The sequence below is a fragment of the Meriones unguiculatus genome, chromosome 1 (assembly GCF_030254825.1).
Source record: "Meriones unguiculatus strain TT.TT164.6M chromosome 1, Bangor_MerUng_6.1, whole genome shotgun sequence".
In the NCBI taxonomy this organism is placed as follows: domain Eukaryota; kingdom Metazoa; phylum Chordata; class Mammalia; order Rodentia; family Muridae; genus Meriones; species Meriones unguiculatus.
The window spans coordinates 192,852,819-192,873,824 of record NC_083349.1 but is presented as its reverse complement, the minus strand read 5'-3'; the positions used below and the strand labels follow the sequence as shown (position 1 = coordinate 192,873,824).

Sequence of the window (21,006 nt, the reverse complement as noted above, 5' to 3'; positions counted from 1 at the left end):
TGCCACCAGAAACATTCTGAAGTTGAGAGAATGAGAAAGGGACCCATGTGTGTTGGCCTCTGTCCTTCAGCCCCTACAGATACCCCTGCGAGGGTAGAACGCTCAGTTGTCTGCATCCGGAGAGGAGAGCAGTCTGTAGAGTGTGAAGCTGTCCCATCTTCTCTCATACAGCGCCAAGGCTAAGTAGCATGTTGAGCTGGTAAAGAGGGAATGAAACTTGATAATAACCAATATGGAGACTGCCTCCACAATCTGTCCATGTGAGACACCAGTGTAGGGGGGGGCGTATTTTGGGAAGGCAGAGGATAACTTGTGGTAGGTAATTCTCCCCTTCTATCCTGCGGATCATAGGGACTGAGCTCAGGTTGTTCAGCTTGGTACTAAGCACCTTTGCCTACTCAGCAATTTCAATGCCCTATATTTGTTGTTGTTGTTGTTTGCTTATTTTTAAACAGGGTCTCTGTTGTTATTTTTGTGTGTTGGCCTGCCTTCTAGTACTCAGATGGAAGGGTGTCTGGAAAATCCATAGCTCTGGAGTGGAGAATCCGAGTCATAACACCAAATGTTGTTTTTGTGTGTTGGCCTGTCTTCCTGACCGGGTGGGAAGGTGTCCAGACCACTCACAATTCCAAGGGCTGAAAAGCTGAGTCACAGCTCTGAGGACTGGGAAGGCGCCCCAGCTCTGAGATGGAACAGAGTCCCAAGGGTATCCTGAGGCACTGGAGCCCAGGAACCTCACAGCTCTGAGAGGAGCCCTCCTCAACAGAGAGGTTGTAACTTCCAAGGGAGGGTTGTCTCAACCCTGAGGAGCTGAGGAGCCCTAGAAGCCTGAGCTCCACTCCTTCTCCAGCCTGTTCCTTCTTTGTTTCTTCTTCTTTCTTCTCTTCTTTCTCCTAACAGTGCATCACAGCACGCAGTAAATCTCCTAAGAGACTTTTTGAAGGGACAAATCCAAAAGTGGCTGCCTCTGCTCTCAGGAGAAGGCAGCCAGGAACTGGAGCAAACACAGCCTTTATATAGGAATTCTTAGCGGGCAGAGTTTTCTGGGGCAGGGATTTCCAGAGTGTGAATTGGTGGGACTTCAAATCCTGAGCTGTGGTAAGCTCAGGGATTGGTGGGTTTTTTTCTCCAGTCTTTTCACCTCAAATTTGCATACTCTGGAATGAGTCCTACTGAAAGGTTGGACATGATAGTTATAGAGATATAGGGGGTGCAGGGCTGGGCTGCTGGACTTCCTCAGGCAGAAGTCTGGCCCCTTTTTTGTTTTGAGGAGTTATAAAGTATACAAAGTGTCCAAAATTTACAAAGAGTTCACTGTGAAGGCCACAGACTGAAGCATTATCAGGGACAGCTTCCCTGGCGGAGGCAATGGGCATTCTGAGGCAGGAAAGGCCTCTGGTTCCCATGGGCTGAGGCAGGAAGAGTCACCATGGACAGCTCCCGCTGAGGCGTTGCTTAAGAGTTGCAGGCCAGGGCTGGAGAGACGGCTCAGTGGTTAAGAGCACTGCTGCTCTTCCAAAGGACCCGGGTTCAATTCCCAGCACCCACATGGCAGCTCATAACTGTACCACCAGTTCCAAGGCATCTGACACCTTCACACGAATGCACATAAAATAAAAGTTAAATAAATTATTAAAAAAAAAAAAAAAAGAGTTGCAGGTCATCTTGTCCGGAAAGAGGGGCTGACTGCCCTCAGAGGAGAAGGGGAACTGGCAGGGAACCACTGCTACTATGCATTTAATTGGCCTCTAAACAGCTCTTGCAGGGTACAGTGGGCTGTTTGAATTTCCTGCTGCCTCAAGGGAGGAGTGGCAGTTTGGGATGCCTTCCTATCTCACCTTAGTGGGCTGCTCCACTCCTGGGGCTCGCCTCCGCCTGGGGCATCCGCTGCAGTGAACCTGCAGCCGCAGGTTACCTCGGCTCCAGCCTCACAGTGTCAAGTATGAAGGTGCGCCTGTAATCCTAGTGCTGGGGAAAGTAGAAACAGGAGGATCCTGGGAGCGCATTGGCCAGCTAGTCTAGGTAACTGGTAGGCTCCGGGTTCAGCTAGAGACCCTGCCCCAAAAATAAGGTGGAGAATGATAGTGGAGGAATCTCATTCCCAACCTCCGCCCTCCACACTTGCATGAACTAGCCGAGCTTTTACACACATGTGCTTAATGCAATAAATAAAAAATATAGGGCATGGTGGTACACGCTTGTAATCTCAGCACTCTGGGAGGCAGAGGCAGGCCATCACTGTGTGTTCATCGAGGCCAGCCTGGTTTACAAAGCGAGTCTAGGACAGCCAAGACTACACAGAGAAACCCTGTCTCAATATGTATACATATGTATGTATGTGTATATACATATGACAAATAAACCAAGAACACATGGTCTTGCACATGATGATAAACCCTCTCACACTGATGTACCAGCCCTTATGATTCTTAGATATACTATTTCCTTGTAATTATTCCACTTTGAATTTAAATAAAACATTTTGAGACAAGGTCTAATAGGACCCAAGGCTGTCTCAAGCTGGCCGTTATGCTAAGGGTGCCCTCCAATGCCTGATGTTCCTGTCCCCATCTGCTAAGTGCTGGGATTAAAGGCATATGGCATCACCCCAAAGAACAAGATCAGCGAATCCTGGGCCAGTGGGTTAATATTATTTGAAGCCCATCGAGGTCCTTTGTTTTAGAAATCTAAAAAAGACTTACTGCACATTTAAAAGTCTTAGAGTCTGTCTTTTTACTTCCCTTTTTTAAAGAATATAGCTAGTTTGCAGTTTCAGATGGAGAAAGAGAACCGAAAGCAACTTTTGCCAGGGAATAGTGTTTTAGTAGAAGCAAAGCTGGTGGGGACTAATAATACATTGCTCAGCTGTATGCCTTCCAAATTAATTCTCTCTCTATTTTGGGGGGGGGGGGTACTGGGAATGGAACCCATGACCTTGGGAATGTTGGAAAGTGCTCTACTACTGAATTATATTGTTAACCATTTTTAAATTTTTGAATTTTTTAAACTTTTGTTTCATAGGTGGCACACACTTGTAATGCCAGAACTTCATAAACTGAAGCAGAAAAACTACGGTTAGTTCAAGGCCAGCCTGAGTTTCAGGCCTTCCTGAGCTACAAAGTCAGACCCTGTTAAAAGAGAGGAAGGAAGGAAGGGGTGTGTGTGTTGGGGGAAGGGGATAAAAAGAAAATAACTTTGAAATAAGAGTCTCAGCAACTTGCCCTTGAACTCACATGGCTTCTGCCTCAGTCTTTTGGGTAGTTAGAATTCTAGGTTCTCCAGGCACCCTGGTTTCTCTTACAGATAACTTTTCTTCTCTCTCTCTCTCTCTCTCTCTCTCTCTCTGTGTGTGTGTGTGTGTGTGTGTGTGTGTAGCTTGGAATGGGACCATTTTATCTCAACAATTAAATTTTTTTCTTATGCGAACGATATTCCATGGAGGTGATTCTAATTATGGCTTCTGTGATGGCAGCAGTGGAATTGCCTCTTGAACTCCTGTGTCTAATTTTGCCTGCACACGTGTCTGGGTTCTCTGGAAGAGCAGTGTTATTATTGCAGAACCATTTCTCTAGCCGCTGTGTCTAATTTCTGTGTGTGTGTGTGTGTGTGTGTATGTGTATTCATATGTGTGTGTGTGTGTCTTTATGTAGCCCAGGCTAGCTTGGAATGCATAGAGATCTTCATGTCTTTGCCTCCTAAGTGCTTAAAGGTGTGTGCCACCATGCCCCTCTCCTGTGTCCAGTTACTATCCACACAATTTAGTATGGCTTGGGGGGTAGGGATGAGGGAAGGATCCAGTACTCTGAAGTCGGAGGTATTTGAGCTGCCAAGCACATGATTCTCATGTTTTCCATTTCATTATTAGTGTATGAGAAAGCTTCCTTCAAAGTGCAAGTTGGTTTATATAAACAAGAGACCTCCAGGAGGAGTTGATATCCACATGGAAAGAAAGTTTGAGTCCCCTTTCCTTGGACACTGTGGGATTAGCCCCATGTTTGTGTGTATAAAGGTAGAATCAGGTCTGAAGGGGCTTCACAGATGGCACAGAACACATCAGGACACCAAATTCTCAGCATAAAGGAGTTTTCTTTTTCCTGGAGGGGACAGGCAAGTGGTGCTGCCTCTGGATTGGGCAAAAGCAGGAGCAGGTGCCTCTGCAGGAGTGGGTTTTAAGAGAAGGGGGGAGTCGTGGCTGGATGAGTTGGTGAGTCCTGTTTGGACAGGTCAGTTAGTGTAGCCAAATAACGAATTTTGATTGGTGGACCTTGATGATTTGATAGTTGGACCTTGGTGGTCAGCCTCAGGAATGAGTTAGGCATAAGGAAGTCGCTTTAGGAATGAAATCTAATGGTTTTAGCAAGGGATAGGGAAGGAGAGTGGTAAAGGCCTGCCGGTGCTATGTTTGCAATGCTTGGGCCTGTTGCAGAGCCTTTAAGGTCTGTAATGCCCCTCTCACGTTCCCAGGAGCTTTGACAGCTGTGATTCTGGGTCCCCAGCTGGCTTCTCTCCTCCTAGGCTGCTATGGAGGTCCAGATGTCAGACACTTTTTACAGAAGATATGAGAAGATTACTCTGTAGCAGGACTCCATCCCTAGCCTTCCCTGTGTAGGGTTCCTGGTGACTCCCCCTCCTGCCCACAGCAGCTCAGCCTGGAGGAGGGCTGGGTTCTGGAAACACCTAGGATGGGAGGGTCAGAGGGACATAGAGAACTGATTGCTTTACAGTCCCCATAGATACTACAATAAATCTGGCAGAGCTATGTTACTATCCTCATTCTACAGAGTAAGAAACAGAAATTGAGCGGAGGAAAGGGGGTGCAAGGGATAGCCGTCATCACCATCATAGTTACATCACACAAATAATCTTCTAACCGTTGGCACTTGGAGGAAAACCTGAAATCCTCATGAAAGCATATGAACCCCCACTCATGACCTTTCCAGTTTGCTGACTGCCTTCAGAGCATGTGTATGTGTGTGGCCTTTGTCCTGCAATACTGACCTCTTTGTTATTTAATTGTGTACAATATATGTACATTCCAAAGTTGCAGCACTAGAGAATTCTTGGAAGTCTTTCTTTTGCCAAGAACACTCTTCACTCTTCCTTAAATCTCTCCTTCTTACTGGGGCTTACCCCGATGGCTTGTTGTGACAGGGTCTCATTATGTACCTCAGGTAGATCCCGAACTCAAGACAGTTCTTCTGCTTTGGCTCCCAAAGTGCAGGAATTATAGAAGTGTGCCACTATGGTTGGCTATTTATTGCCTTTGGACACACTGTTAAGATTTATTTAATTATAGCCGGATGTGGTGATGCACACCTTTAATCCCAGCACTTCGGAGGCAGAGGCAGAGGCAGGTGGATCTCTGTGAGTTCGAGGCCAGCCTGGTCTATAAAGAGGGTTCCAGGACAGCCAGGGCATTTATACATAGAAAACCTGTTTCGAAAACCGAAAAAAAAAATTAAAAAAAAATTTTTTAATTACTTCCCTTCTCTAGACTAGAAGCCCCGAGAAAGCACAAAACTAGTGCTAGCTTGTTCTCTGATGCATGCGTGGAACAGTCTGTGGTACTCAGTGAGCTCTCAATACTTACAGATAGAAGGGGTGGGAAAGCAAACGTGCTGAGACCAAGACTTAGGGTGAACGTTTTTTGGGCAACAGGGCCTCCTGCCTGCGGAGGTAGGAGGCAGTGGGCTCTGGGAACTACATTTCCCATGAAGCTCTGCCTTCTGAAAAGCGGAGGCTTCTGGGAAGGGCTTACGTGCCTGAAGCCGGGTCTCCAGCCCTAGAATGGCGAGTCAACGAGGTGAGCCGTTGGCCGGTGCTGCCTTAGTGATGGTCGCGTCCTGGGTCTTAACCCTGGCAGGACCTAGCAGGTCAAGACCATTCACGTTGAATGTCCGACAGAGGAGAGGATCTGGGGTGGGCATTGCCACCGAGGGTGCGGGAGTCGGAGGTGCACTCGAATCACTTTGGGACCGACCTAGTGCGGAGAGATGAGTAGTTCTTTTTCTCTCCCTGTCACCTGAACTCAGTTCTTGCCAATGTCGGACAAGAGCCGTATCTGCCAGTCTTACAGGTGGGAACATCGAGGGTTGTGGAAGAGAAGGGTGTCGTCTCAAACTCATAGACTCTGCCCAGCTCGTTCCTGGTTCCCCAGCACTAGGAAGTGAGGAGCGGAGTGGAAGCTGACCTTCTGTCTGTTTCCCCAGTGTTCCCACTTTCCTGTGTGGTGCAGCAGTATGCCTGGGGGAAGTTGGGCTCCAACAGCGAAGTGGCACGCCTGCTGGCTAGCAATGACCCAGTGGCCCAGATCTCAGAAGACAAGCCATATGCAGAGGTAAGACCCTGGCTGCACATTAGTTCACTTTACCCTAAGTGAGACCAAAGAGCCTGACACAAGCCATATGGATCCGTTGGGAATAATCTTTGCAGCCCATGGAAGAGGCCCTTTTGGTCCTTGGACCATTTTACATACATGCACTGTAATCACAGAGCTGGGGAGCTGAGATAGGAGAATCTGCCTGGTCTCTGTTACTAAGACCCTGTCTCATACAAAGGAGGATAAAACATCTGAAGATAAACATTCCCCTTCTCCCCCCAGACAGGGTTTCTCTGTGTAGCCCTGGCTGTCTTGGTTCTTGATCTGTGTACCAGACTGGCCTTGAACTCAAGAGATCTGGCTGTCTCTGCCTCCCTAGTGCTGGGATTAAAGGCATGTGCTACTATTGTTTAGCTAATTTTTCATTTTTATTAATCCCAAATTTATTCTTTCTATTGAGAAAGGAAAAGCCAAAACAAAGGAAAGTTTTGTCTTTTGAGACTTAAATAAGTGGATGTTAACTCCTCATAGAGCTGTTGTTGAGACTCATGCTTTCAGAGACATTCAAGTGTCATCCTTCCCACTGGTCAGAAAATGGTAGAGTACTTCCTTTCCGTATGTAAGGCCCTGGGTTCGATCCCCAGCACCTCATAAACCAGTGTACTGATCCTGATACATGCCTCACACATACAGGGATATCAACTGCTGTCTTCTTTCTCAATTTTTCTGTCCTTCCAGCTATGGATGGGGACACACCCCCGGGGGGATGCCAGGATCCTTGACAACCGTATTTCCCAGAAGACCTTAGGCCAGTGGATTGCTGAAAACCAGGACTGCTTAGGCCCAAAGGTCAAAGACACCTTTAATGGCAAGCTCCCCTTCCTCTTCAAAGTGCTCTCAGTGGAAACAGCTCTGTCTATCCAGGCGCACCCTAACAAGGTACAGGATTAGAATGTGCAGAGGTCAGGGTGGGGAAGGGCTTTTGGTGGGCCTTCTCATAGATTTTACTCCTGCTTTCTCCCTGCCCATACAAGGCTCTGGCTCAGGGCTAAATCCAAGTCGTACTAACCCCAATTTGGCTGCTCAAGGACACAGGCTGGTAACACATACATAAGCCGACTCTAAGTGGACAACTGACTGCCTGTGCCAAGAGAGCTTCTCCAAGTTTGTCCTTGGCTTCCCCTCCCCCAGCCTAGTCTATTCATATCTGCCATTTCCTCACCTGGCTCTCTTGGAGAGTTCGATTCCAGAATTCCAGGACAGGGTAGGCACCCCAGCTGCTGCCTCAACTGCACCTGCAGTGTAATCTTCTTGAGCAAGGCCCAGCCCAGCTTAAGCAGTCTGTCTAAACTCTTATTTTTAAAAATGTTTAATACTTATTTCATGTATCTGAGTGTTTTGCCTGCATGTAGGCCTGTATACTACATGAGTATAGTGTTCAGGGAGGCTAGAGAGGGCATTGAGTCTCCTGAGATTGCAGATATAGACGGTCATGAGCTGCCATGTGGGAATCGTGAATAGAACCCAGGTCCTCTGGAAGAGCAGCCAGTGCTCTGAACCATTGAGCTATAGCTCTAGCACCTTTTTTTTTTTAAAGATTATTTTATATGTATGCATGTTTGCCTCCATGTATGTATGTACATCACATGCTTGCTTGGTGCCTTTGGAAGAGGCCAACAGATCCCCTGGAACTTGAAATACAGATGGTTGTGAGCCACCATATGGGTGCTGGGAAAGGAACCCGAGTCCTTTGCCAGAGAATCAAGTACTCTTAACTACTAAGCCAACTCTCCAACCCCTAATTTTGTAGTTTTTAAATACAGGTCTTCTGAAGCCCAGGCTTCAGACTTATTATGTAGCTGAGGATGATCTGAAACTCCAGATAGTTCTAACTCTATCTCCCAAAACAATCGTATACCCGCGTCACACAGCTTATGTGCCTGTTGTTGGGGTTCTTCAGCCAAAGCCAGGTCTCTCAAATCTATCCTAGCTCTCCCCTAGATTTGGCCCATTTCTCTGCCCTTGGGCTGAACCCCAAGTTTCTGCATGATGCCTTGACTGGATTCATTGCCAGAGATAAGCCAGTGCCATCTGGCAACGGGGACAGATGGGCAGCAGGGTCTGCAGAGGCTGGTACTCCTGCTGATAACTGTACTCCAATTGTCCTCTACTGCCCACCTACAGGAGCTGGCAGAGAAGCTGCACCTCCAGGCTCCACAACACTACCCTGATGCCAACCACAAGCCAGAAATGGCCATTGCCCTCACTTCCTTCCAGGGCCTGTGTGGTTTCCGGCCAGTGGAGGAGATTGTGACCTTTCTGAAGAGTAAGGTTGGGCAGGAATGCTGAGGGCATATGTACTGGGCATGGGACATACGGGGAACCTGGGCTAGAGGGGAAACAGACAGAGTAGAGTTTTGGTATTATAGGGACTAAAGGGATCTTGGCCTCATGAAGCAGTTTTAGGGGCCAGTGGGCCTGGAAGTGAGACCGGGCTCAGCTGTGGTTGCTGGTGGCGAGCAATGTTTACACGGCAAGGCTTGTGTAGCGCAAGTGGGTTTTTGGTTAGGGATGCAGTGGAGGTCCTCACTTCTTAGTGGTCTGTCTTACCATTCTTGACATCTGCTTGGCTTGGCCACCCTGCAGAGGTGCCTGAGTTCCAGTCCCTGATTGGAGATGATGCCACAGCACAGCTGAAGCAGAGCGTGAGCGGAAATCCTGGGGCCATGGCTTCTGCTCTAAGGAACTGCTTTTCCCACCTGATGAAGAGTGAGAAGAAGGTGGTGGTAGAACAGCTTAACCTGTTGGTGAAACGGATCTCCCAGGAAGGTGGGTGTGGCGGAGGTCTGGGCGGGCGCCCTGCCCTAGCCTGGGCTCCAGACAGAGGCATGGATGAGGCCATGCAGACAGGGTTCCCACCCCCTCCCCAACAAAGGGAACACTAAAGGGGGCGGAGCTTAGCCGGGCGCTAACAGGGCTTCTACCGCTTCTTTCCCTGTCTTTGTGGAGTGAGGCCCCAGGCTGAGTGCCGCTTCCAAAGTGGTTTTCTCAAGGTGGCTGGAGGCAGGCTCACCCAGAGGGGTTGATCAGTGCCCTCTACTCAGGCATCCCCAGATTCTTCCCAACCCTCCAGCTGCTTCCCACAGGCCAGAATTGCACTGGGGAGCCCGGGGAGCAGGAAAGGACCAAGGATTCATCCTTCTTTAGAGGACCCAAGTCTTGTGCTCTTAACCATTAGCTCTTCTTAAATCCCTCCAAGATGTCTAACCTTGTCCTAACAGTGCAGGAAATGACCAGAGCGGGGTGGTCGCTATTGGCCTGAAGAGTCAGTACACGGCGAGAAGGCTGGCAGACTCAGCCTGGAGCTTGTGTGGCAGCTCCTCGATGAGGTCTTAGCTCCTTGCCTGATAGGCCAGCCCCTCCAGGCAGCCCCAGAACCCTCTCTGGTTCAGTCTTTGCCTCAGTCCCTGCTGTGTCACCTTTGCACCAGAGCCTTACTCTCTTGATGGAGCATACCCTCTTGTTTTGTGTTGTAGTGGTTCTGAGTGTCTTATCTGCTTGCATGTTATTGGACAACCCTGGCCTGAGCTCTGTTCTGACATCCAGGTATGCAGGGACCTCTTTGAGCTCTGTGCTCACTTGTTAAAACTGGGGTTCTCCAGGCCAGAGAACTTGATGTTTGTCCCAGTGTTGAGCAGAGTAGCCACTAAGCAAATCTCTGTGTAAAGATACAAACTGCCCTCCCACTTGGAACACTGCCTTCTTTATTGTGGTTCCTTCATATTCTGAATACACTCCTCCCTTTTCTGCATGCTCCAGAAGACTCAGCTCACCCCGCCCCCACCCTTCCAAGAAGCCTCCTTCATCCCTCCAGCCCAGGCTGAGCTCATCTTCCCTTGGTCAGTCTCCAGGGTACATTTTGGTCTGCAGCACATTGTGCCTTGTACTCTTGTGGGTAGACAGCCGTCCCAGTTTGCCTAGGATGGACAGAGTTCCTGAGACATGGGAGTGTAAGTGCTCACAAAGGTGAGGTCCTTGGCTAATAGGGAATTTGACACTTCGTGAATTGGTTGGGTTATCTCCCTATCTATAATAGATTTTGAGCTCAAGAGCAGTGAGTGGTCCCTAATCAGGAGACTGTTTTGGAGTAATTGTCTGGAGATGTTTTTGTCAAAATCTGAACTGAAGATAGTGGTATCTGTGTTTTAAATATTTTTCATATATTTTTTCCCTAACTCCTTTTGTTTTTGTTTTTGTTTTGTTTATTCAAGAGAGGGTTTCTTTTGGTAGCCCTGAAACTCGATCTGTAGATTAGGCTAGCCTTGAACTCAGAGATCAGCCTGCCTCTGCCTCCCTAGTGCTGGGGTTGAAGGCTTGTACCAACACTGCCCAGCTTCCTACCTCCCTTGAAGACAAGGTTTCTTGTAACCAAGGCTGGCCTCAAACTCATTATATGGCCAAGAATGGCCTTACAATTCTGACACTCCTGCCTCTGCTTCCCAGCTGCTGGGATCACAGGCACATGCCCCCATCCCTGGTTTTTTGTGGGGGTGAGGATCAAACCTAGGGCTCCATGCATGTTGGGCAAGTGCTCTACCAACTGAGGTCCATCTCCAGCCTGTATTGTTTGAGACGGGGCCATAAGTATTGGAACTCGGTAGATAGCCCAGTGTGCCCTTTGCTCACGGTGATCCTTCTGCTTTAGTGCTAGGATTACCGCTGTGCGCTACAGTGCCCAGCTGCTGCAGCCAGGCCGGCATGAGGGTGCTTGAGGTGAGAGGAGGCATTTTTGTGCAAAGATGAGGGGTGTTTAGGAGAGGCCCAGCATAAATGCTGCACTCTTATGGGCTGGGACGGTTCACCAAGACTCCCTTGTCAGGGTGAAGTCGTGGATACCATGTATGTCTTAGTGGCCTTGGGATGCTCTGTGACCCTCAGTATCTGCCGGAAACAGCATGGAGGATATCTGTGGGACACTCTTGCTACAGCTCCACCAGCAGTATCCGGGTGATATCGGATGTTTCGCCATCTACTTCCTGAACCTGATCACCTTGAAGCCTGGGGAAGCCATGTTTCTGGAGGCCAACGTGCCCCATGCCTACCTGAAGGGAGGTGAGCCCGATTTTAGTAGTATGCCCCGTTGCCGTCCCTGGGACCTTGTTTATTCCTGTGGGTGAAAGAGGATGGCTGGTGAGGCCTGCTGTTAGGGCGGTCGAGCAGTGTGGATGGGGCTGCCAGTCGGGTGGTAGATACTGTTTACAGTCTGCCGCCAGCCACAGTTGTGATGTTGAGCCCCTGTGATGACTGTTGAAATCAGTGTGAGCAGAGCTACCCTGAACAAGGCCGCTCTGCTCAGTCTTCTCATTTGTGTTTGCACACCACCTCTATCTGCCTGGAGACTTTACACTAAAGTATGGGTGATGCAACAAAAGGACGCCATTTGTCTGTGCAGGGTGCATGTGGAGCTCAGGGGCAGCTCGGGGCTTGATTCTCATTCTGCTTTGAGGGTCTCTTTTGTTGTCCCTCCACCCCCACATACAGCAGTCTAGCTGGCCTGTGAACTTCCAGGAATTCTCTCCCCCAGGAGGAGTGCTGAAACTACAACTACCTATGCTACACCCCAGCTTTAATGTGGGTTTCTGGCATCTCAACTCAGGTGCTCACGCTTACATAGCAAGTGCTTTTACCCAGAGAGGCTCCCTTTTTGTTGCTGTTCTTGTTTTGAGACGGTCTGACTCTGTAGCCCAGGCTGGCCTCAAACTTGTGGCAGCCCTCCTACTTCAGCCTTGTGAGTGCTGTGATTATAGATATGAACCGCCATGCCTGAGTGGCTGTCCCATTTGACTGTTGGCAGTTTAGTCACAAGGTTCTATGGCAGAAGTGCAAGATAAGTCATGTTAATTTAGGGGTTAACATAATTTTGATGCCTATTAACCGTCATCATATTCTTCCACAGTGCTATTCACACATTTTAACTCCATGTATAGACATTCACATGGCCTACGTTAGGAGGCCGAGCCCTGGAGAGCCAAACTCTGGCTTACTTCACCATCTTAGTAAATGACATTTATCTGTCCCCAGACTGCGTGGAATGCATGGCATGTTCAGACAACACTGTGCGTGCTGGCCTGACACCCAAATTCATTGATGTGCCAACCCTGTGTGAAATGCTCAACTACACACCTAGCCCCAGCAAGGACAGGCTGTTTATTCCAAAACGAAGTCCAGATGACCCCTATCTCTCTCTCTATGACCCCCCTGTGCCAGACTTCACTGTTATGAAGATGGAGGTAAGTAGGTGGCCTAGGGGGTGCCCTTTGTGTAGCCTGTTAAACCTACAGAGATACACTTGGGGCTGGACTTCCTGTCAGCCCACCTAGTTGGAGCAGCCACGGTGCCCATCTGCATCTCTGCCGGGGGCCAGATGTGGGCCTCCATGATGTCAAGAGCCTGAACACTGGGGAAGGGGGCAGCGGGGCCCTTGAGGTGGTTTTGAACCCAGGAGCAGAGTGTAAACTTTACCATCACTTCTTTCTACCAGGTCCCTGGCTCTGTCACTGAATACAAGGTCTCAGCACTTGACTCTGCCAGCATTCTTTTGATGGTCCAGGGGACAGTGACAGCTACCACACGCACAGTCCAAACAGAAATCCCTTTGCAGCGTGGTGGAGTGCTCTTCATTGGGGCCAATGAGAGTGTCTCACTGAAACTCACCGTACCCAAGGATTTGCTGCTCTTCCGGGCCTGCTGCCTGCTGTAGAGGCCAGTGCCTGGTCCTCCTGCCTGTCAGCTGTGTCCTGGCCGGCTCCACTTCTCAGGTCCAGCGCGATCCCTGTTCCAACTTTGCACTCTTTGGGTGTGTGCTGGAATACAAGTAGTGTGACTCCAGAGCATGCTCAGGATGAGGGATCTGTGTGAAGCCCGAGGCCTGTCACTCCACTGGACTCAACACTCCTTGCCCCGCTACCTCTGAGCCAGGTGTGCCCACTCAGAAGGTAGCCACTCTGCCCCTTTTAATGAGTCAGGCTAACAAAACGTGCACCATCCAGCATTAGCTCAGCATCCACCCGGAGGGACAGCCAAGGCACTGTCCAAGAACAGAGCTCTTGCCCTGGGACTGCCTGCCCTCTCAGGTGCAGAGAAGGAAAGGGAAGGGGTAGGCCAGTGGAATACTGAAGCTTATTCCTTCTCGCCCTGTCAGTCATTAAAGATCACTTGTGTTGAGGATACAGACTAAAGAGCAGTCAGCCTTTGGTATTCCTGTCCCTGATGTGGGCGGAAAGAGCGCTCTGATGTTGTCCAATTTTGATTTTAATTCTACTTCATGCAGCTTCCTGGGGGTGGGCAGGCTGAATTCCAGCCTTTTATAGGAAGGGTGGGAGAGGAAGCCAGCTGCAGCCCAGATACACAGCTTGCGGGCGGGCCTTGGCTGCTCTTTTAGCTTACTTTTTTTTTTGAGATTGTCCTCATGTTCTGAAGTTTAGCTTTGGAGTCAGCCCCTGCCTCGGCTTCATCATGGCTTTGGTGTGTGCACACATCTCCATGTTATTCCTCAAGCGCCATCCCTTTTTTTTTTTTTTTTGAGACAGGTTCCCTCACTGGCCTGGAATTTACCAATTCAGCTAGGCTGACTGGCTAACAGGCCTTGGTGGGTCTCCTGTCTTGGCCTCCCCAGAACTGGGATTACAGGGGTGTGCCTCTACCTCTGGCTTCTTATTTGGGTGCTTGGGGTAGAAGGGTTGGGGATGTGAACTCAGTTCTCATACTTGCACAGTAAGCACTTTAACAGCTGAACCACCCTCCCCCTCCCTTTTATATATTTTTGAGGCTCTCCTGTAGCTCAGGTTAGTGTTATGTATGGGGGGCTGGAGAGATGACTCCACAGTACTTGCTGTTTTTGCGGAGAACCTAGCTTTGGTTGCTACCTCCCATGTGGTGGCTCACAGCTGGAACTCCAGTTCTAAGGGATTTGACGCCTTGTCTAATTTCCATGGGCTCTTGCATCTGCGTACTTATCTTGTACCCTCACATAAGACAAACTTAAAAAACAAAGCTGGGTGATGGTGCACACCTTTAATCCCAGCACTTGGGAGGCAGAGGCAGGCAGAGGTCTGAATTTGAGGCCAGACTGGTTTACAAAGTGAGTTCCAGGACAGCCAGGGATACACAGAAACTCTGTCTTGAAGAGAGAGAGATAAAAAAATTGCAACACAGTACAGCTCAACTACCATGACTGCATTTATTATAACAGATTATAGAAGTGCAAGCCAAGAGAGAGGTCTGTAGAGCAGTGTGAGCTCCAGGTGGAACCGATGCTGAGGAGCTCATCTGCTTTCCTTCCCAGGGACCACCTCCTGCGGGACACCCAGCACTCTAATTAAGGCAGGTAGGATCTGGGCACCATTGTGCCTTTATTGGCATTATTTTCATCTAACAACCGACCATTTCTACCTATCCTAGCTGGACATCACCACCTGCTCCACAACCCTGAGCTTTCTCCACAAGTAATGCCTTCCCATAAGGTCACCCAGCTCTAGAACTTCCTTTCCAGGGACAGTTCTAGCCAAGTACCTCAATGTTGACTAAAGCAACAACCGGAGGGTGTGGTTTGGGGGGTATTCTCCCCACCAGGAGCTGTCAAGTGCTCAGGCCACTGTTTTAACCAAATTCTAACAGAAACAAGGCTCCACACTTAAGATCCACACTCACTTCTGGCCCTCACCTGAGCCCTGCCACCAAGTCTTTACACTGTGCTGTATCTACCCCTTTCCATGTGAGGTCTTCACCTCTGCAGAATTCTAGAAGGCCTAGACCTGGTCTGTGCCCCTCCCTGTAGGCCTTACATAAAGTGCTCAGAATGTGAGGTGCCTACACAGCTGCAGAGTTCCAGTGTAGAACATAATTAGCATCTATAACCTAGCAGATGTGCTTCTGGTTTCTGTCCCATCTTCTGTCCTGCAATGCTGCTTATAGTTGAGGAAAAGGCCACTAGTGTAGTACTCGTTTCAGCCTCCACGGCCTAAGAACAAAAACCTAGGCAATCATAAGGACAGGTTTGTGACTAAGTAGCAGAGGCCTTATCTCTCTTGGCTTCTCGATACAGGGTTTCTCTGTGTAGTCCTGGATATGGTGGACTTTTAGGCCAGGCTGGCCTTAAACTCAGATCCATCTACCTGCCTCTGCCTGGGGTGAGGAGACTAAAGGTGTGCACCACTGCATCTGGCTGAAAGCCTTATCTTTTGACCTTATCCTTTCTGCTACCGCTGTGGAAAGCCCATAGAGGGCATATCATTCCTCCTAAGCCTCTAGTGTCACTAGACAGGACACACATGTGGTACCCAACCCCTAATTCTAACTATTGTGCCCCTTATGCTGGAAACCCTCTCCACTCCAAGCCTCACCACACACCTAGGTAAGATTAAAAAAAAAGGGGTGGGGGGAGGTCCTGGAAAACTAAATTCCAGAAAAGGGCTTAGTATAGCAAGAGAAATTTCCCAGTTGTGGTTGCAGAAATTATTTCTGTTTGTTGTGTTCAGGCTTGGGGTTGAAAAGGGCTGTGCTTGCCCATGGGTCTTTGTTCTGTGCGCCCCACCACCAGCCTTGCATATGCTAGGCAAGTGCTCTACCAGAGCGACACCTGCAGCGTGTGAGTGCTGTTGGGGCAGATGAATGTGCCACAGAAATGAGCCTTGTTAGGAGAGGGAAGTCCCCCTTGCACTGCAAATTGGTCTATCTCAAGTGGGGTCCAGGAGCTGTTTTACGTCTCTCTCCCTATCCTGTTATTTCCATGTAGGCCAAAGCCATAAAGCTACATGAGAAACGTCAGCTCTCATCCATCAGTACTTCTCTAAAGCTTAAAAAGCTGAACACAGGAAGGCGCTGACTGCACACCAGCTCCCTCTGATGGTAATCACGAAAACTGCAGGTTTCTGGGGCCAGCCCCGGCAGCCAACCCAACTTTTACCTCAGAAATCCAGGTGGAAAAACTAGCCAAGACCAAGGAACTACTTACAAAAATAAACATATATATGACAGAGAAGTTTTCTTCTAACTATGGAAGGGCTGACCAGAGTTACTAAACCCATCCAATCAGCAGGACCAGTAGAATGTCCCAAGTCTAGAGGTTCTGAAAGCCACAGTCCTACTCCATCTTACCTTCCTTGTCGTAACTAGACAGATGTAGCCTGAAGTAACAACCTTCTTGTTGCTTTCTTGAAGGTCAAGCCTCCTAACTGCCCTTCAAGCTGGGGAAAGCATATAGAATTTCTTGAATTGGTCCCAGTTATACTCTTTCTTCCTTCTGTAAGCCATAAAGTGCTGTTTTCTGCCTCCCTCCACCTCCAAGCCGGGGCAGAAGAACTTTCTTTTCCCTCCCTCAGAACACCTTGAGAACAACCAGTCAGAATGTCTGCAAATGGTTTTCTTAGCAATCCTTGTCAACACATAAGAACCAAGAAAGTCTCTGCTCTTGCCGTTATTAAAGCGGCTTCCTGAAACTGCCCCAAGGGAAAACTGCAGACTTCCACCTATCACCTTTGACCCAGATGGGAACCTCTGACATGAGAAGCACCAGCTGAGGGCTGCTTGTAGGTCACTGGCCTGCCCAGACGGTCAGTGCCTCCAGCGGTTCTAGGCTGGCAGCAGCGCCCAGTGCACTGAGCTGTGAAGGGCCATGTGGCCCATGATGGAGGGTTACAGCTACTGGAGGGTACAGGAAGAATCCCCAGGACAGCACCAGCAGCAAGAACATGTGGAAGAGGCCATAGGCTTAGGGGGAATGAGGTCCAGGTCCTCATCATCTGGAATCTCATCCAGGTGATATCCATCTTGCAGCAGCTGCCGGCTCACATCCTGGTTCACCTGCTAAAGGAAGAGGAGACAACTATAAAACAGGCCGTAAAGCATTCAGAGGTGCTGCCTACAGTCAGGTCCCTGTCACCACAGCTGAGCTTCCTGTCCCTGCTCTACCTAGCTCCAGGCCAACTCCACATCCTGAACTACAGAAGGAAGGATCACTATTTCCCTGCTGTGTTTTTCCAGCAGTGAGGAACTCCCCAGAGGCTTATTGAGAACTCTCCAGGCTTCACATTAAAAATCAGTGTGTACAGTTTTCCCCCACTGGAAACCCACATACCCCGGTCAAGATTCAAGAATATGGGGCTGCCCTGTGTGGTAGCACATGCCTTTGATCCCAGCACTTGGGAGGCAGAGGCAGGCAGACTTCTGAGTTCAACGCAAGCCTGGTCTACATAGTGAGTTCCCGCACAACCAAGGCTATGCAGAGAGGAAACTTAAAGGGGGGGGGGGGGCTTGAGTACTAGTATATGCGGTACAGTAGACAGGGGTAGGGAGCAGCTTTGTCTGCCAGTTCCTCCTCTGCTGGCATGACTGGACTCCTGTAAAGTCGGCCTGATTTCACCAGGGTACTGGCAGGCAGAAAGACAATGAGGTTAGGACCATTTAAGACTTGAAATTCTTGGCAGTTTTCTTAGTTTTGACAATCTTATATCTTAGACACATAAGAAGGATGCATTTGGCAAGCCGTTTCCTCCTTTGCAAAATCTGGGATTAGCCAAAGATTCTTCGGAGAATAAAGAACTACTAGAACAGTTATGTTCCTACTTCAGCTCCTCCATACATGCTATTATGCCTGACTGAGAATTTTCTGTCCCTGTGATTTCTGATTCTCTCTGGGACAATCATTCTGGAAAGATGTCCTAAAGACCAGCCCAAAGGTGTGCTCAGGCTATTCCCAGAGATGGAACTGAAGAAACAGGCTTAGTGGAAGATGGGTGAGGAGGGTTGAATGCTGACTCCGAGAAAGAAAAGAAAGACTTAAGTTACCTTGTGACACTGCAAGGCAGGCCTATGACCAGTGGGTCCAGGCCGCAAGAAACAGGAAGACCTGTAAACTACCCAAAGAAGGAGTTGTATGTTTGCTGGGGGAGGCACCAAGCAATGCTTCTTGGATGTAGTGAGTGTCCGGTCATAGAAGTATTCCAGCACACAGACTACTAAACACTTCGCTGGAATTTACCAAGAGGATTCTTAGAGATCATTCCAGCCCTAAGGACATATATATAGTCTGCTGAACTTCAACAGCCCTCCAAGATGCCTGTTATCTCTTCTTAGGCAAGAAGCCATAGTGTAAGACTAGAGAACACACTGATATCTAGCACCATGCTGTGCACACAGCAGGCACCAAACAAGCATTTGGCAGTGGTGGTGATGCTGCCTGCAGCCTGGCACTGCACAGATAGGCGCTCTGGACTTGCCTCTGCAGAGGAATACCCGGAGGAGTATCTGGATTCCAGCTCCCCATCACTAGGAGAAGAGGAAGACAATCAGTTGAGGGACATATGTGTAGCACAGCTGCAAATGGCAAGGGGAGAACATGCAAAGGGGGGCTGAAGGGCTTGTGAAGCCAAGAGCGCACACCAAAGAACTCAAGCCCAGTCTCCAGAGGACCAATGGCTCCCTCAGCTGACTTCAGCAGAAACAGTCATTCTCACTAAAAGTGCAAGCAAAATAGGACAGGATGACTCTTCCAGCCATGCCATCCCTGCAAGGGACAGCACTTAGAACAGTCTTGGAATGTGCATGAGAGGCCCTGGAGGAGATAGGCAACAGGCAAAGGCACCAAGCAATCTGCAGTGCTATCCAAGTCACTCCCGACTATGTCCAAGGAGAGCACTCACCTGTCAGAGTCAAGGGACACCAGGTTTTCATCTGGACTCTGGCTAAGAGCAGCATAGCCCTTGTTAAACTTCACTGACCTGAGATGGGAAGGGGAAGAAAGCACAGGCATTTCACAGGGAAGGCCAGAGCCCTGGTCCCTACGCAGAAAGAACAGACTGGACCATTCCAGACTTTCCTTCTACCTGGTCACAGACACCAGACCTGCTGCTCTATTCAGGTGGCTCCGGCTCCTCAGATTATGTTCTGGCCTAATATACTGAAAGCACCTAGGAAAGGCACACCTCCCCCTTTCATGAGCTAGGTAAAACAGCATCTCTCCACTTTAACCAGAGGACCTTTCACATTTTGAGTTTCAACACTCAGTTGTAAACAGCCATACTATATGTGACATCTTATTCAACTCTGAGAGCTTACCATGCTGTTAAAAAAAAAAAAAAGTCCAAAAAACTGCCAGGGGCTTCAGCCACCATCTCTCCCCTTGATGAATTACACGCTGATGAACTCCCCTATTCCAAAGCTTATTTCGTGACACTAGCACAGACTTAAAGGAAGAGTAGAGGTCGTTCCAGTCGTGACCCCCAACCCCATCCCTCCCAGTTCCCGTTTTTAAGGTGAACGTGGCAGCAGCTCAGCGAGCTGGCTCAACCTTAAACTTCAGCAGCCTGTTTCCCAAGCAGAGGAAATAGGCCTTCGTTGGAAGCAACTGACACAGGAAGTGAAGCCCACTGAGACCTTTTCCCTGAAGAATCGGGGCGGTTCGGCAAGGCCCCCAGCATGCCCTTTCTCCGTAGAACAGCCTTGGCCAGGTCCCGGTGCTTCTCTGGAAGTCAAAGGGTCCTGGGTCAGCTGGGTCTTTCCCATTCCGCTGCTTCCCAGGTTTTCAGGGTGTGTGTGTGTGGGGGGGGGGACTGCACCTACACCCCTTCCCCTCTGGGGACAAGATCACAGGGCTCTAGGGTCCAACCCCCGACCACAGTAGCCCGCTCGGGCAGAGACCCTCATGCATCTCGCCGCACTCACGCAGCTTAGCCTGAATGGAAGGTGCGCGCGTCACCATGTAAGGTCCCCGCTTCTCCAAGGTGGGGGGCGGGCGATCCCCAAGCCGGGGGGTGGCACTGCCGCTCCGTCCGGAGGGCAGCCCCGCAGCTCCTGCCGTGCCGTCGGGGGCCGCGCCAGGCCGAGACCCCTGCGTGGACATCCGCACCGCGTGCCCGCGGAGCTCCGCGGTCGCCATGGCGGACCCCGCCCCACCCCGCCAGTGGCCAGCCCGGCGCGGGGAAGAGCGAGTTGACAGGACGTGCACGCCTTTAAGATGGCGGCGCGCATGCGCGGGCCTCCCCCGGCGCTTTCCCGGCGGCCCGCAGTGGGCGAGCTCAAGGCACCGCCCCGCCCCTCAGGAGCCGGACTGCCCAGCCTGCTTTCCCGGTACTCTGAAACCCGAAGTCGATCCAAACCTGATCATTGGAGGATCTCCGTTCAGTCTATAGTTGAAGTAAAATGACGTTTGTGTAGGGTGGAGGGTGTGTGTGTCGAGGGCCTCTTTGACAGCAGCCGGAGCTCCTTCAGGGGTGATACAGGAGGGGTCGGGCTTAAAGGAGGGGGACACTAGGTCCCTTATCTAGAAAAGTAAACAGCTGAGTTGATCAGGATCTGCTCATGGCATCCTACCTAAATCCCGTTTTTGTTTTTGTTTTGTAACACTTTGTCGGAGACCTTGGCCACAACAGGGCCTCTTTCAGGCATGTTTCCACACTTAGATACAACCCTGGGGCTAGAAGTATAGCCTGGTGGTAAAATCCTTGCCTGGCATGCACAAGGCTTTTTTTTTTTTTATGCTTTGGGGGGTGGGTAGTTGAACTTCAACACAACAAAAGATCAAATGGGAAGCTAGGCAAGATGGTACACACCTGTAAGCCCAGGAGTTGGGAAGTGGAGGGATCCTGACACGCCTGGGCTATAAATCCTTGTCCTTTAAAAAGAAGTAAGGT

The 21,006-nt window shown here is 49.7% G+C and overlaps 2 protein-coding genes across 8 annotated transcripts; one reads left to right on the top strand and one right to left on the bottom strand.

Moving 5' to 3' along the window:
* Positions 1–5,722: 5,722 nt before the first annotated feature.
* On the top strand, positions 5,723–13,557 carry Mpi (mannose phosphate isomerase). 2 transcript variants are annotated; one of them, XR_009588378.1, is made up of 9 exons: positions 5,723–5,803; positions 6,210–6,337; positions 7,058–7,258; positions 8,504–8,645; positions 8,966–9,148; positions 9,856–9,925; positions 10,139–10,345; positions 11,258–11,431; positions 12,401–12,538. XR_009588378.1 is itself a non-coding variant. In XM_021653512.2 (8 exons), the coding sequence occupies exons 1-8, from the start codon at positions 5,788–5,790 to the stop codon at positions 13,077–13,079; spliced, it is 1,272 nt and encodes a 423-aa protein (XP_021509187.1). In that variant the 5' UTR covers positions 5,723–5,787; the 3' UTR covers positions 13,080–13,557. The 2 variants fall into 2 exon arrangements, 1 of the variants encoding a protein (XP_021509187.1); XM_021653512.2 differs by lacking the exons at positions 9,856–9,925; positions 10,139–10,345 and adding an exon at positions 12,861–13,557 and having other exon boundaries at positions 12,401–12,609.
* A 982-nt stretch (positions 13,558–14,539) lies between these two features.
* On the bottom strand, positions 14,540–20,351 carry Fam219b (family with sequence similarity 219 member B). Of its 6 annotated transcripts, none has more exons than XM_060374719.1 (5): positions 20,039–20,351; positions 19,727–19,838; positions 19,018–19,095; positions 18,595–18,643; positions 14,540–17,179 (listed from the first exon to the last, which is right to left on the bottom strand). In XM_060374719.1, exons 1-5 carry the CDS (start codon positions 20,250–20,252, stop codon positions 17,018–17,020), a joined length of 615 nt encoding a protein of 204 aa, XP_060230702.1. In that variant the 5' UTR covers positions 20,253–20,351; the 3' UTR covers positions 14,540–17,017. The 6 variants fall into 6 exon arrangements, with proteins under 6 accessions (XP_060230702.1, XP_060230695.1, XP_021509194.1 ...); XM_060374712.1 differs by having other exon boundaries at positions 14,540–17,182; positions 20,039–20,349; XM_021653519.2 differs by having other exon boundaries at positions 19,751–19,838; positions 20,039–20,349.
* Between the last annotated feature and the right edge of the window lie 655 nt (positions 20,352–21,006).